At 30.5% G+C, this 13,746-nt stretch overlaps 1 protein-coding gene and 1 long non-coding RNA gene across 3 annotated transcripts in view; both read right to left on the reverse strand.

Moving 5' to 3' along the window:
- Nucleotides 1-895: 895 nt before the first annotated feature.
- LOC131017362 (uncharacterized) lies at nucleotides 896-1,679 on the reverse strand. Its single transcript, XR_009099564.1, has 3 exons — nucleotides 1,551-1,679; nucleotides 1,123-1,214; nucleotides 896-1,019 (listed from the first exon to the last, which is right to left on the reverse strand). It is a non-coding gene; the product is annotated as an uncharacterized LOC131017362 (long non-coding RNA).
- A 4,494-nt stretch (nucleotides 1,680-6,173) lies between these two features.
- Nucleotides 6,174-13,746, reverse strand: part of LOC131017364 (AP2-like ethylene-responsive transcription factor AIL5) — a 42,992-nt gene continuing 35,419 nt past the window's right edge. The window contains exons 1-3 of one of the 2 annotated variants that reach the window (XM_057946096.1): nucleotides 6,635-6,727; nucleotides 6,496-6,546; nucleotides 6,174-6,368 (exon numbers count right to left, since the gene is read on the reverse strand). In XM_057946096.1, the coding sequence (XP_057802079.1) occupies nucleotides 6,263-6,368; nucleotides 6,496-6,546; nucleotides 6,635-6,708 (231 nt within the window). In that variant the 5' untranslated portion in view covers nucleotides 6,709-6,727 and the 3' untranslated portion in view covers nucleotides 6,174-6,262. Of the gene's footprint in view, nucleotides 6,369-6,495; nucleotides 6,547-6,634; nucleotides 6,728-13,746 lie in introns of those variants that run through there. The other variant, XR_009099566.1, reaches the window with a different exon arrangement.

Genomic DNA, 13,746 nt, shown 5'->3' on the forward strand with positions numbered 1-13,746 from the left:
TTCCCTTCTTCCTGATCTTTTGATTGTTCAATTGATGGTACCATCGAATTCATTACAGCCTTCATCGGGTCATATTCTATCTTTTGGATTGCACTTGCTATAAGAGTTAGCTTTCTCCTATGATCGACTTTTGCATGCTTTATAGTAGTCATACCATATTTTTATTGAATTTTGAGCTGCTAGACCTCCGTAGTATGTAGAATCGTTTTGATCTTGTGAAATTAGGTATTTAAATTACCATGATGAGTAAATTTCTTTAAAAATTGATACTTGTTATTTTGACAAATGACTATTGATGAAAAAAAATAAAAACTTACGTGACTGATTGATGAAATCTACTCATCCACCGAGCATCCTACATATACTGCTGCAACCTCATCGAACATTGTAATATTTACATCATAATCTCCTTGTAGGACATTTAAGGTTATTCTAAACCTAGAATTGTATGTTAAAAATGTTAATATTAATGACATGTATTTTTGTATTAATTTTTTATGTGTTTGTATTGGTCATTACCTGGGTGTTGTCTCAACAACCTCCTCGTTGCATTTTTTGCATATTGTGGTTTCAGCATTCTTTGGGCATGATGTTGAGCACGTTTTACAGGAATTATACCACTTGTATAATTGTGGTTTCAGGTATTAATCTGATGCTGTATTTTCAACCACTTGAACTATTCCCATAAAACAATAGTAAGATTCCTGGAAGATCAAAATAGAAGATTGTGATAAGTAATAAAAATAAATATCTCAATTATAATATATAAGTATAGATAAAGGAAAAAGAAAAAAAAAAGGAGCAAATCATTTACAATATTATTCTATTCGATTTCTATTGCTTCACGTTAGGCTTATAATGAATAGGGAATGCATATTCAATTTGTTAGGTAGTACCTTCGACAATATATGCTGATTTTAGTTAAGGTCATTCAATGTCACTTTCTTTGCATTTGTCATTTAATTTTTTGGATCATTCTTGATGCTGTTATCCTTAATGGATCATAAGTTTCATATGATCTGCATTTACAACATAAGAATAACACAAGTTAAATGATTGATTGGATTACTATATTAATGAAATAAATAAATAATTAAAAGAACAGTTTCCATTATCCCATACCTTTGCTCCATATGTTTAATCTCTGGACATTCCGGTGAAGTTTGTAATACGGATCTCACTGTACTTTGCAATTACAAGGCACCTGACATGCACTGTATTTTTTTTATTTATGGTGCTAATATATAAATTAATGTATTTTGTTATTCATGGTGGTAATATATAAATTAAAATTTTAACGGTGCATGATTTTTGCAAAAACTTTTTTGCAATGACATTTGTGATAACAATAATTGGATTTTGCTCTAAAACTTTTTGTAGCTTATCTCCTTCATTTATGGCCATATCTTCCTAAAGACTGATGTCCATAAATTGATTCTTGTATCATTAAAAAGAATTAAAAGTGTAATTATGAATATTTTTTATTTGTATTTTATAAAAGATATTATTATTTAACGAACAAATAATTACATCATATAAAAAATACTTACTCTTTGTTGAGGATAGTTATGTCTCTCACTGTTTTTGAATGTGCATCCGATGTGGTTTTCGTTGGTACCATTTTACTATTTTCAACTCGTACCAAAGACATCTGCTCAATATACACATGTTAATAATATACATGAGATATATGTTGTAATTAGTAATTAGTGATAATAAAGAAAAGGAATCATTTGAGGCTTACCAAATTCTTCTTTTTTGTCAAACTTTGATTCTATATCTTTGAACTCAACAAAATTGTATTGTATCTTCATATCAATACTATTGAATGTTTCGGTCACATCAGTGTACTTTTTGAGAATAATTTTTTTTTCGGGATGTATGCTAGGATATCGTCCATCAACCTGTCTAACCTCTCCGTTAGAGATTAAATATGTTTTATCCGCCTCATATTTTCAGACAAAATTATCTATATCTATGTTGAACATTATTGCTCCAATTTGGACACCCTGCGAAGTTCATAAATGTAAACTTAACATTCAATTTAAATATATTTGTAAGCAATTTTTGTATAGCACATACCTCGTTGTCCATCATTATCAATTTCTTAACCCTTGTACTTAAGTTAATTCCACAAACTATTTCATGTCCAATTTGTAAAACTTTCAATCGTATTGAGGAGAACCTTTGATTTGTATCTAAAGTTCTTATTGATTGTGTTGAATCAATCGACATAATTTCTGCAATAATAATAATAATAATAATAATAATAATAATAATAATAATAATAATAATAATAATAATAATAATAATAATAATAATAATAATAATAATAATAATAAATGAAATCTTCAAGTAATATGCAAATTAGTATAAAATTAATATAACTACCGCTAATCTCTAAACATGGGTTTCTTTAAATCACAAAAATAAAGACAATTTTTTATTGTTATGTTACAAATTAGCAAGTAAACAGCATAAGTATACAGGTTCTCTTTAATGTTCATGTTCTGCTGAGATATCTCTTCTACTCTATCCACTGCAGTATAAATTATAACTTAGCTATTTTTGACATGATAGAGCACTATGAACCTGTCTGTGCAAAGTGGACACAGAGTTTGTCGGTGGGTCAAAGATTGGGACTTCAACAAAATTGTTATTTGTATTATGTATTTGTCCAGCTTAGCTTCATTTGTTTCTGTCTAAACATGTGTCTGTTCTTCAAAATTACTCCTTGAGGTGATGAATAGGGTGTTGATTTTTCATTGTTACTTTCAGATGTCAAATAGTCGTTCATCAAGAATGCTATGGAGCAAGAAATGTTAGTGACCTTACTTCATAGGTCTGTAGAGCCTGTGAAACACCTGATATTGATATTGAGAGGGAATGTTGCCTATGTCGTGTGAAAGGTGTGGATCTTATTACATGTTTTCCCTGGTTTAGGACTAAAATCATTATATCAGAAGCGCTTGCTGGTTTTTGTCTATCCATATCATGGTCTCACTTATATGTGTTGGAATTAAGTTGGTTTTACTTGTTTTGGCCTTCTTTATGTGGCATTCAACTATAGTGTAATCGCTAAGTGGGGAAAAATTATGCATAAGTGTTTTGTTAGTAGGAGTCATTAATTGGTGATTTTATATATATCATAGGAGAAAGATATGTTAGATGAATTGTGCTTTTGTATCACTTAGCTGCTTACAAGATTACTCCTGGGGCTATTCTACTTGAAAATAACTATATTATGTGCGATTAGAAATATGCCCTTCAACATATACTACAGATATCCGATTGGGATTATTAACTCTGTATCACTACTCCCTCCACAATGTGTTATTGTAAAATACGTGGCTATATGTTAAGAGGGTATTTGTAATTAACAAGTTTAGTTAGGTATTGATCTCAAGGATAGTTTATGTGATTGAACCTAATATCAATTGCTTAACATATATTTTGATTGAATTTTATTAGCTGATTTTAAAACTTAAACCATATGTACAATGTGGTTGCAAAATTAAATATAATAAGTAGTCATGGACTATCATATAATAAGAGCAATTGGTATTGTGGTTTATGATGTCAACATCACATGACTCTTTCAATTTTATTAAAATTAATGCCTTGTCTTCATCGTAATTGTTTATGTATTAGAATTTCATTGGCAAGTCGAATAGTTTTATAATCTATAATAACATTAATGTTAAGTTTTTTGTTTTATAATAAATCCATATAATAATTTTCATAATAAGCTAGCAATCGAAAATAACTTCAACATAAGAATAATATATAAAACTTAGCAACATATATACCTTGTTCTTCTCTAGAGATGAAATCATCTGCACTCATACTTGCTGATAGAGATGAAGTAGTATTGAGATTTTTGTTACAAACGAAAGGTGTTGTGCAATTATCTTTTTGATGTTTGATGCCAACTTGTTTCGCCTCTTGGAAAAAGGAGTGGATATTGCAATGGATCATAACATCCATAATAATGTTTTATTCTATGTCTCTCACTTGAATGAGCATGAACCACAATATCTCGCTCAAATGGTACGTTATCATTATTACCTTCGACCCATATAGCTGCAACTTGATCTCCATGTGGAGAATTATATACTCGTTGATCTATGTTCACATCTTTTGAAATATGAAGTTAAACATTATCCATTGAAGGTTAATCTTTCAATCTTCGAAAAACATTTGCATATGGATTGACTTCCAAAAATTTTATGAGCTTCTTCACTACTATTTCTGAGATATTTTGATTTTGCATTATGTTCATTCTGTTCTCTACCTCGCTTCCTGTTTCATAAAAATATAATTGAGAAAAGCCAGGAGTTGAATCTTGTGGTATCAATCTCGAAAGATCGTGATAAACCATTCCTTGTGCTCGAAAAGAGTAAATTCCTCGTCTTGCAGATCCAAGCTCTTTATCAAATTTCACTACAAATGAAGTAAATGAGAATAATACAATTGTATGAGTGGATACTTCTTCGGAAATCCATAGCTTCTTGTGATCAGATGTAAACAATTCATATAATTCTTCAGGAATTTTAGAAAATGGAAATATAACCTTTCCATTATCGCAACAAAAAATAGGAGGCTTGTATTGAAATTTTGTAGCTCCGCAATAAATGCAATCAGACACCTTTTGTAAATCATTTAGTATAGAATCTGAATGCATAAACAATAAATTTAAATTTAATAAAAAAAATTAAGCCAAAATATTGTATTACTTACTATTGATATCGCATGAATTCTCTTGTTTTAAGTTTGAACGTTTCCTTTTCATTTGTGAAAGTCTTCTTTGTCGATATACCTCTGTAGCTATAATATCACATATAAAATTAAAAAAAAAATTACGCCAAAAAAAGCGAACTCATGAAATTAAGATGCAGTTTAAACATGTTTGAGATTGATCATGTTATATTCGCATTATATTGAATCTTTTATTTTACCTGGAAGTGAGTTTGATGTGGACGAAAAATTCTGAGTACTCATACTTGCACAGAGAAGAAAAATAATAAAAAAATCTGTAATATTGAGGTTTGAATCATAATATTGATTAAAATATGATAGCGAACTTATTATCCAAATAAAAAATAGCAAACATAGAATTGTGAGAAACATCGGATACCAAAGGATGTCAAAAATTAGAAAACCTTTTTTTAGGGCTTATCCCCACCTTTTACGTATGTATACATCATAGTACCATTTAAATATAATGAATTGTTGCATCTATATATCTTGTATACTCATGAAACTTACATTCAACTATTCAAGGCTTTCAAGCGAAAGTGCAACAGACTTCAATCTAATGGAGAGATACTTATCTTTGATCAGAAACTTTTTTACGCTTCAATCCGATTTACTTATCTTTAATGATAAAGAAAAAATCCCCTTTAGGAAAAAGTTTTACTTATTTTGACTCATGTTATTTTTAATTATCTAAAAGAATAACAATCCAAAAAAAAAAAAAACTAAACTAATATTGTGGCCCAACCATCGGTTTAATTGAGCGTGCTAATGTAACGGTATTTGACGACGAAAATAGACATACAATAACATGAACTTTACCTATCTATAAGAGTTGTAACTCTCTCCTGAATTTTTCTCCGGCCAGTTCGGCGAACTTCCACATAAATTAAAGTTTTATCAAAGTATTAAAGAAAGATAAGATCTACGAGATGTTGTATGTACCTGATGAGAGTCAATCGTGAGAGATGCTCGTAGTGTCGTGTGTAGAGATACAAATAGGATTAAATTAAAGATGAGATTTGGGAAAAAAGTGTGATTGAGAATTTGTCAATTTGCTCGTCTGCGTGCCTTATTTCTTACACCAAAGACATAACAAGTCTACTTTTAAGGTCATAATTTAAAACCATCAAAACTCTAGTGGGGCAAAATATTGTTCTTTTATCAGGATAGAGCCATCCGTAGCTATTACACTACAAAAAAGCGCACAAATACCGGCGGGAATTACCGGCGGCCCACCGGATCACATACTTATTAAATACATAAAACCGATAAATACTAAATTGCTAACTTATCCATAAAAGTTAAAATAAGTAAGAATATCATAGATATATCTGCAAAAAAATAGTTTACACATTTTATAATAGTAATAGATAAATAAAATATACTATTACATTACACTATTGCATGCCCTTTGAAATAAGTACTACTATATGACAAGGAATAGGCAAATTGAATTTCGAAAATAAAGCTCTTCTTATTATAGCTATATATAAATTAGAAAGAATTATGTAGAAATTGGATTAACTATCTTACTGAAAGTTCCTAAGTAGAGGTCTTTGTTTCCTGCAACTCTTCCAATTCTTGCTTGCCATCTCCCATGTTGGTGGTGCCTGAGATCATCATACATTGGTTAGGACAAAGCATTTTACGAGTCGGGAGAGAGGTCTCGAGTTCAATCCCGATAATAAAAAATCTTGAAAATTATACAAATTAAGTAGTATGTTTTATTTAATTTACCTTGTAACTCCTGTATACATGGATGCTCCTCTAGAGAATCCACTGCTTTTTCTGGAGAAATTAATGTAAATTTGTTGACATACATAAAATTTTGTTTTGAAATTGAACAATTATATTTCAGTAAATTTAGTTTGATTACCTTCTCAATGATACTACATATTCCTGCCTTGTCATATGCTTCATTTCCTCTATCTCTTTCTCATAGTTACTCATCTAAATCATGACATCGAAAAACACATTAATTTTGTGAAAATTTTAATATAATTACCGAATTTAATTATAATATACCTAAAATATAATAATAAAATTACTCACTGAAAATTTTTTAGTTGTGGTAGTTCCCCAATACTTCAATGCTGCTAAATCATAAGCTCGAGCAGCCTTATCTTCCTTATCATAACCCCCTGCAATAATTTAAAAAATATCATTAATCAATCTATACATTTTCGTTTTTACTGCAAAATTATTAGAGAATTATTACAAAGGCAAAGACTTACCCAAGTAAACTGCAGTAGCATTTCAAAGTTAATTCAAACCCAAATAAGACAGACAAGGAAAGAAACAAAGAGTTAAATTCAAGAAAACCTTATAATAATAATAATAATAATAATAATAATAATAATAATAATAATAATAATAATAATAATAATAATAATAATAATAATAATAATAATTTGAAAAAATAATTCCAATAATAATGGCAGACAGTTCTCCTTCATACCTTGCCTTCCTTTCCGAGTCTGTCCCTCTCTTCTGCAACTATTATACCACAAACGTGCCTCATATCTCCCTGTCCACCTATGCCTGCCAAAAAAAAAAAAAACCTAATTCAATCATAGCCCTAATGAAATAAATAATTTGTTCAAAACTCCCTATCACCAAATTACATAGTAGAAAAATTATCATCTAAAAATCTCGAACTCAAAAATTAAAAAAATATAGTCCCCATCAAGCAAACCGTAATAGATAGACAAGGCCAAACTAAGCAAGAAAAGAAAGAAATTGAATTTGTGGGCCACATGAAATATTATTACAAGAATCAGATTAGATGATCAAACCTCGTTAGTTTGTTGTTATGGGATTCATTCAATATTTTAACCAACTGAAGACACAAGACAATACTTGAAATAAAAATAATATATATCTTCTAGATATATCTCATGTATATTGATCAAGAAATCTCTCTAAACCCTAGCTTCCAACTTGTATAAATAGAGGCCCTTGGCCCTTCGTTTCTCTCTAGTTTATATCACGTTATGTTGTCAGCACGAGTCTCTAATCAATTGAGTCAATAATGGAAATATGCCCCAGGAAAGAATCGTGTCTTTAATTCCGACAAGGTAATTCGCGTTAGTATTGTTTGAGAATTTTGAATAAACAATTGCACCTGTGTCACGACCGGACTTAATTAAGGATAACTAAGCCAGGAAACCATGACTAAGGGAGGAAAATTAGAAGCGGGGATAGAAAGGCATAAATAAACAATGAAGGATCGTACTTAATTATTGTTAATGAAGGAGGAAACTTATAATATAACGGATGTTTAGTCACATGCATGACTCGAATAATAAACTTTGACGCACGTAACTGTGAATTGATAGGTCACGAGCAACAGCTGTGGAATTAAATGATATTCCATGGAGTGATAGTAAATGCATCTCAGTCTCCTGAAATCGAATTGGCCGATTCAAAAGTTGTTGGAATAAATGACGGAATGGTTTTTTGCAACAATAACAAAATATTCACTGGAATTTGTTGTTTCATGCTTGTTAATAGCAGTTGCGATACTGATTTCCCTCTAATTTAATATGGTTGTTGTAATTCCTTTGCAAATCTTAGTACAAAGAGTCAAAATGCATTTCTCAAAGAAGCTAGGAAAATACCTTCATGTTTTGGGGCTTCTTCTTTATCCATTACTTGTTATTAGCTTAGTGTACGTACTATTCCTATACATGTAACGTCACAATAATCTTGAATAACTAATAAATGGAGTATATTTTTTCCCCTATTTTAAATATTCAAACATTATCTTGTGTTGTCATATTAATGTAAATATTTCTTCAGAAAATAAGAAAATCACGATTAGAATTTAATTTAACACCTAATTTATTATTATAATAAAGAATATATGTTAGGGGAAAAAATCTGAAAACAAATAAAGGCAAAAAGTTATGTGTGAAATATAATATAGTGAAGTGTATTCACTAGCCCAAGATCTAAACCAAAATGAAGGAATAAAAAGAGAGCTTCAAAGATAATGGAAAGAGGAAAAATATGAAGAGTAGTATTCAAAACTAAAATGGAGAGCTCTGTTTTCTGGTACCCTTCTTGACAGCATACAAAGAGGTATTTAAACTACCAATGGAAGGATCTAGAGTACAACTTAAAAGAGAATTCTAGACTGCAAAGACAGATTAATGAGGGTTGGGAAAAACTAAGAGACTAGACAAAGAAACAGCTGCATTAACTAAAAGTTGTTGGTTCAAAAAAGTAGCTTTAATCTCAACATTATGGGCATTCAGTTATTGAAAATTAAGCATGAATTACAAAGTTGCAGAAGTTGGGTAAATGTGATAGCTTCATGCATGTTAGCTGATCAAGCTTGACGTCCAAAACTTCAGCCTGGTAATCACCTGCCAGATGATCGACGAAAATCCCAACAGAAAAGAAAAACAGACCTACAGAAGCAAAGAAACAACATACGCACATAACCTATTCGACAAATGCCAGAACGAAAATCAGAACAAAATCAAAGAAGAAACGGATAGTAGGTTGCGCCGTGGATGATCCCAAGGTTAACGCAACAATCAAGCAAAGTATGCACTCTCTACCAAATTGGGAATCATTTGTTTTGGTTAGATACATTTGAATGATTCCTAGTTTTGATCACTTTTAATTAATTTTAAGTACCATTTTATAAGAGAATTAATTTTCTCTGGAGTGTGAAAAATAGTGATGTTAGCTGAATTAGTTATTAAATACGAGTATTAATTAATCTCAAATTAGAACTTAACGGTCTTAATTTGAGTCTATTAATCACAATTAGTATTAAATTGTGACGCAAAGAGATAATTAAATCAAGCTCATTTAAATAATAACAGAAGAGTGGTTTGTTGTTTCAGTATATTTATGTAATTAACGAGCCAGCTATATGTCGGTTCTACATATAAATATGTAATTAAATTGAATTGAAACACATCTAGCTTTGCCAAATTAGTATAAATACCGAGATCATACATCATTTAACAAAACATCTTAAAAGAGAATATTTCATCAAATACTTCAATTTGAAATATAGTTGAATATCATGATTCAAATCTTGATTTTCCTCGTTATTAGTGGAGCACTGATGGTAAATGAAACTCAGTCGCACCGAATCAAATCGGCCTATTCAAAACAAGCTGATTTAAATGGCAAAATAAAATTTTGTGACAATAACCAAACGGGAATCTCTGAGATTTGTTGTTACAGGCTTGCTGATAGCATTTGCGATACTGATTTCCCTCTAATTTATCATGATTGTTGTGTTGCCTTTCAAAATCTTACAACAAAGAGTCAAGAAGAATTTCTTGAGGGAGCTAGGGCATTACCTTATTGTCAAGGGGCTTATGCTTTAGACATTTCTTGCTAGCTTAGTGCTTTAAAATTACTGCGATACATGTAACGTCACAATAATCTTGAATAAATAATAAATATTTTTTTTCTTATTTTAAATATTCAAACATTATCTTGTGTATTGTTAATGTCGATATTTGTTGTCATATTAATGTAAGGGTAAATATCACTTTTTGGCCCATCGTTTGAGCGTTTTCTCAAATATATCTCACCCTAAGCATATTTACAAAACAATACCCATCGTTTCAAATTTTTCTTATTTGTGGCCCGCAAAAATTTTCCGACTACCGGTAAATGACGTGTTCCGGCCAAGTACCATGTAGCTATTACACGTCAGCATTTAAAAAAAGAAAAAAGAAAAGAAAATACACATCATAGGTTAAAGAATAATAGAAAATCCCACCTCACCTCAATTAAAAACGGTTCATCTCCTCCGTCTTTCTAAATTTCTCTCTTCAGCGCGCCAAAACCTCCACCATCGTCTTCAACCTCCCCAGCGCAGCAGCATAATCCTCCATCGTCTTCAACCTCCCCAGCGCAACAGCATAATCCTCCATCGCGACCCCCTCCACCTTCGATTTCTCCCTTCCCCCGCCTATCCCGCCTATACCAGTGGTGAAGTGCTGAAATCCCTGGCCGCAGCTCACCGCCGGGCAGAGAAAAGTGAGTAAATCGATCTGTGAAGCAGCCCTGCCCCGCCCCGGCGCAGCCCTGCCCCGCCCCAGCGCCGCCCTGCCCCAGCGCTGCCCCGCCCCAGTGCCGCGCTACCCCAGCGTTGCCATACCCTGTTTTATGGTAATTTTTGGATACCCTGTTTTATGGTATCTCATTTATTGATTGTCTGCATCTCATTTATGGTATCCCAATATATGAAACTACATAATTATTCATGATTGTCTGCATCTCATTTATTCTCACGCTCTCACATCTCTTCGAGAATTCTGAATTCCCCCATCTCTCTCCCTACATACATACATTCTGCTATAATTAAAAGAATCGGAGAAAGTGTGTTTGTTTGTGTAAATTCTGGTGTGTGTACGCGGCGCTGGGGCGGGGCAGGGCTGCGCCGGGGCGGGGCAGCGCTGGGGCAGGGCGGCGCTGGGGCAGGGCAGGGCTGCGCTTGGGCGGGGCGGCGCAGGGGTAGGGCGGCGCTGGGGCGGGATTTTCTAAGTGAGGTGATGAACCGATTAATGTAAATATTTCTTCATAAGATAAGACAATCACGATTATAATTTTATTTAACACCTAATTCCAAGAACCAATTTATGTTTAATTACACAAATATTAATGACACCAATTCATGTAACGTCATAATAATCCTTAATAAATATGTTTTTTTTTAATGTTTGGGCATTATTATTTTGAACTTTTATATTTATGTAATTACAAGAACCACTTTGACGTATGTCAAAAAAATATTGTGACATACGCATGAATACAAGTTATTACGCCCCGGATCATTAGATAGGAATCCAAAGATAAAGAGAGAAACAAAAAATATCACTACGGTATAAACGAAGAGTTTCAGAGTAAGCATTACACAATCTCCAAGATGATTTTTTAGAAAAAAAGAGAATAGATCTTCCATTTTTTTACCACATATCCTATTTTGATACCAAGAAATGAGGTTTTTTCAAGAAATGTATTGTCACAAATTCATTTGTTTTTCATTAACAAAAATGAAATTTGCGCTTATATCCAAATTTAGATATTGTGGTAGACCCTAATAGGGTTAGGTATGGTAACCTTATATTTATACACTCTGTATTAAGAGGTGTAACATATATATATGAGTTGAGCAATTACTATCTTCCGAAATAATTATCTCATCAAACTATTTGAGTAGACCAAATATTGGTAGATTCGTTGTAATTAGAAATGGAACCAACACATTAATTTAAAGTAATTGAGTACTGCTAAAAACACATAATATGTGCGCACATAATTGGACTTTTTGGTCATTTTATATATTTTCAAACTCTAAAAAAATTAATTTTATTTATTTGAATTTATGTTTTACATAAATATCCATGATACTATAAAGGAAAAGATTACCCATAATCTTTCCATAATAATTTAAACCTTACTTTCTTCAATTATATCAATCAATCCCACAAATTGTTTAACTATCCTCTTTTTAGGTGCAATTAATGTTTAACTATTCTATTATCAAACTCCACCATTCAACATGATTATATAGCTAAGATAGAATCACTGTTATAACTAGCATAATTTGTTTATCAAATCGTTATCAAACTCCATTCTCATAAATTTGGAGTTTTCGATTTTCTTATTTATTTTTTTATTTCTTATTTTCTATAATAATGATATATTTATATATTTTTATAAGATATCAATTTTATTGTTTTTATTTGCATATTTTTTATTACGATAACTATTATGCCATTAAGAAGAATGCGATTAATCCATTTTAGGACTCTTTATTTTCTTTTTTAAATTGCAAAACTAGATTTTGTATTAATATTAATTTAAAGATGAATAATTAGCTACATATTTAAAGTATATAATTTTTGGAATAGCTTAACGAAAAAATCATAGCAAATTAGGGAAGTAGAAATAAATTAGAAAATAAAAGTGAATGACAATATGAGCACATTGATGGACAACTCAATAGAAATATACTATACAATAATATATTATAATAAATTAGTGAAATTGAAATAATAGAAATAAATGAGTAAAATTATAAAATAATGTCTTACTTTGAGCACATCGATCGATTGCTCAATGGAATTATAATATAGGACATTATATTATAATGAATTAGTGAATATAAAATATAAAATATGAAAGTACTGTAATAATAGTTCAAATGATAACACACTCTAGCTACTTTCTTTGATTAATTATTTTATAAAGGTATATATTAACGAAAAAATCATAACAAATTAGGGAAAATAAATAAAAAATTAGAAAATAAAAATGAATGACTATAATTATTTTGAAATAGTGTCATTCGTTGTCACATGCATCTACAATTCAATACAAATATACTATAAGAAAATATATTATACTCCCATACATTAAGCACATTAAGCACATCGATCGTTTTCTCAATGAAATTATATAATAGGACATTATAAATTAGTGAATATGAAATAAAAATATATAAAATATGAAGGAGTTTTATAATGGTACGCATGATAAATGACGCTAGCTACTTTCTTCAATTATTTCATAAAGGGAACTTGAAATAAAAAAATATAAAATAGGAAGAAATTATTTTAATGGTTTGCATGATAACACACCGTAGCTAATTCATTTGATTATTTCATAGAGCTATAGGTTAACAAAAAAACCATAGCAAATTAGGGACATAGAAATAAAAACTAGAAATAAAAGTAAATGACCATAATTGTTTTGGAATAATGTCGTTATGCATTGATCACATGGATCGACAACTCAATACAAATACACTATAAGAAAATAATTGATAATATATAGCTAGTAAACTCGAAATAATAAAAATAATTTGTTCAAAATTTGATAAAATTATGAAAATAATATCATACATTGAGCATTTTGATCTAGCTATTCAATGAAATTATACTATATGATAATATATTATATTAAATTAGTTATCTCAAAATAGAATATATATATATATATATATAT

Source organism: Salvia miltiorrhiza, chromosome 3 (assembly GCF_028751815.1).
Source record: "Salvia miltiorrhiza cultivar Shanhuang (shh) chromosome 3, IMPLAD_Smil_shh, whole genome shotgun sequence".
NCBI lineage: Eukaryota > Viridiplantae > Streptophyta > Magnoliopsida > Lamiales > Lamiaceae > Salvia > Salvia miltiorrhiza.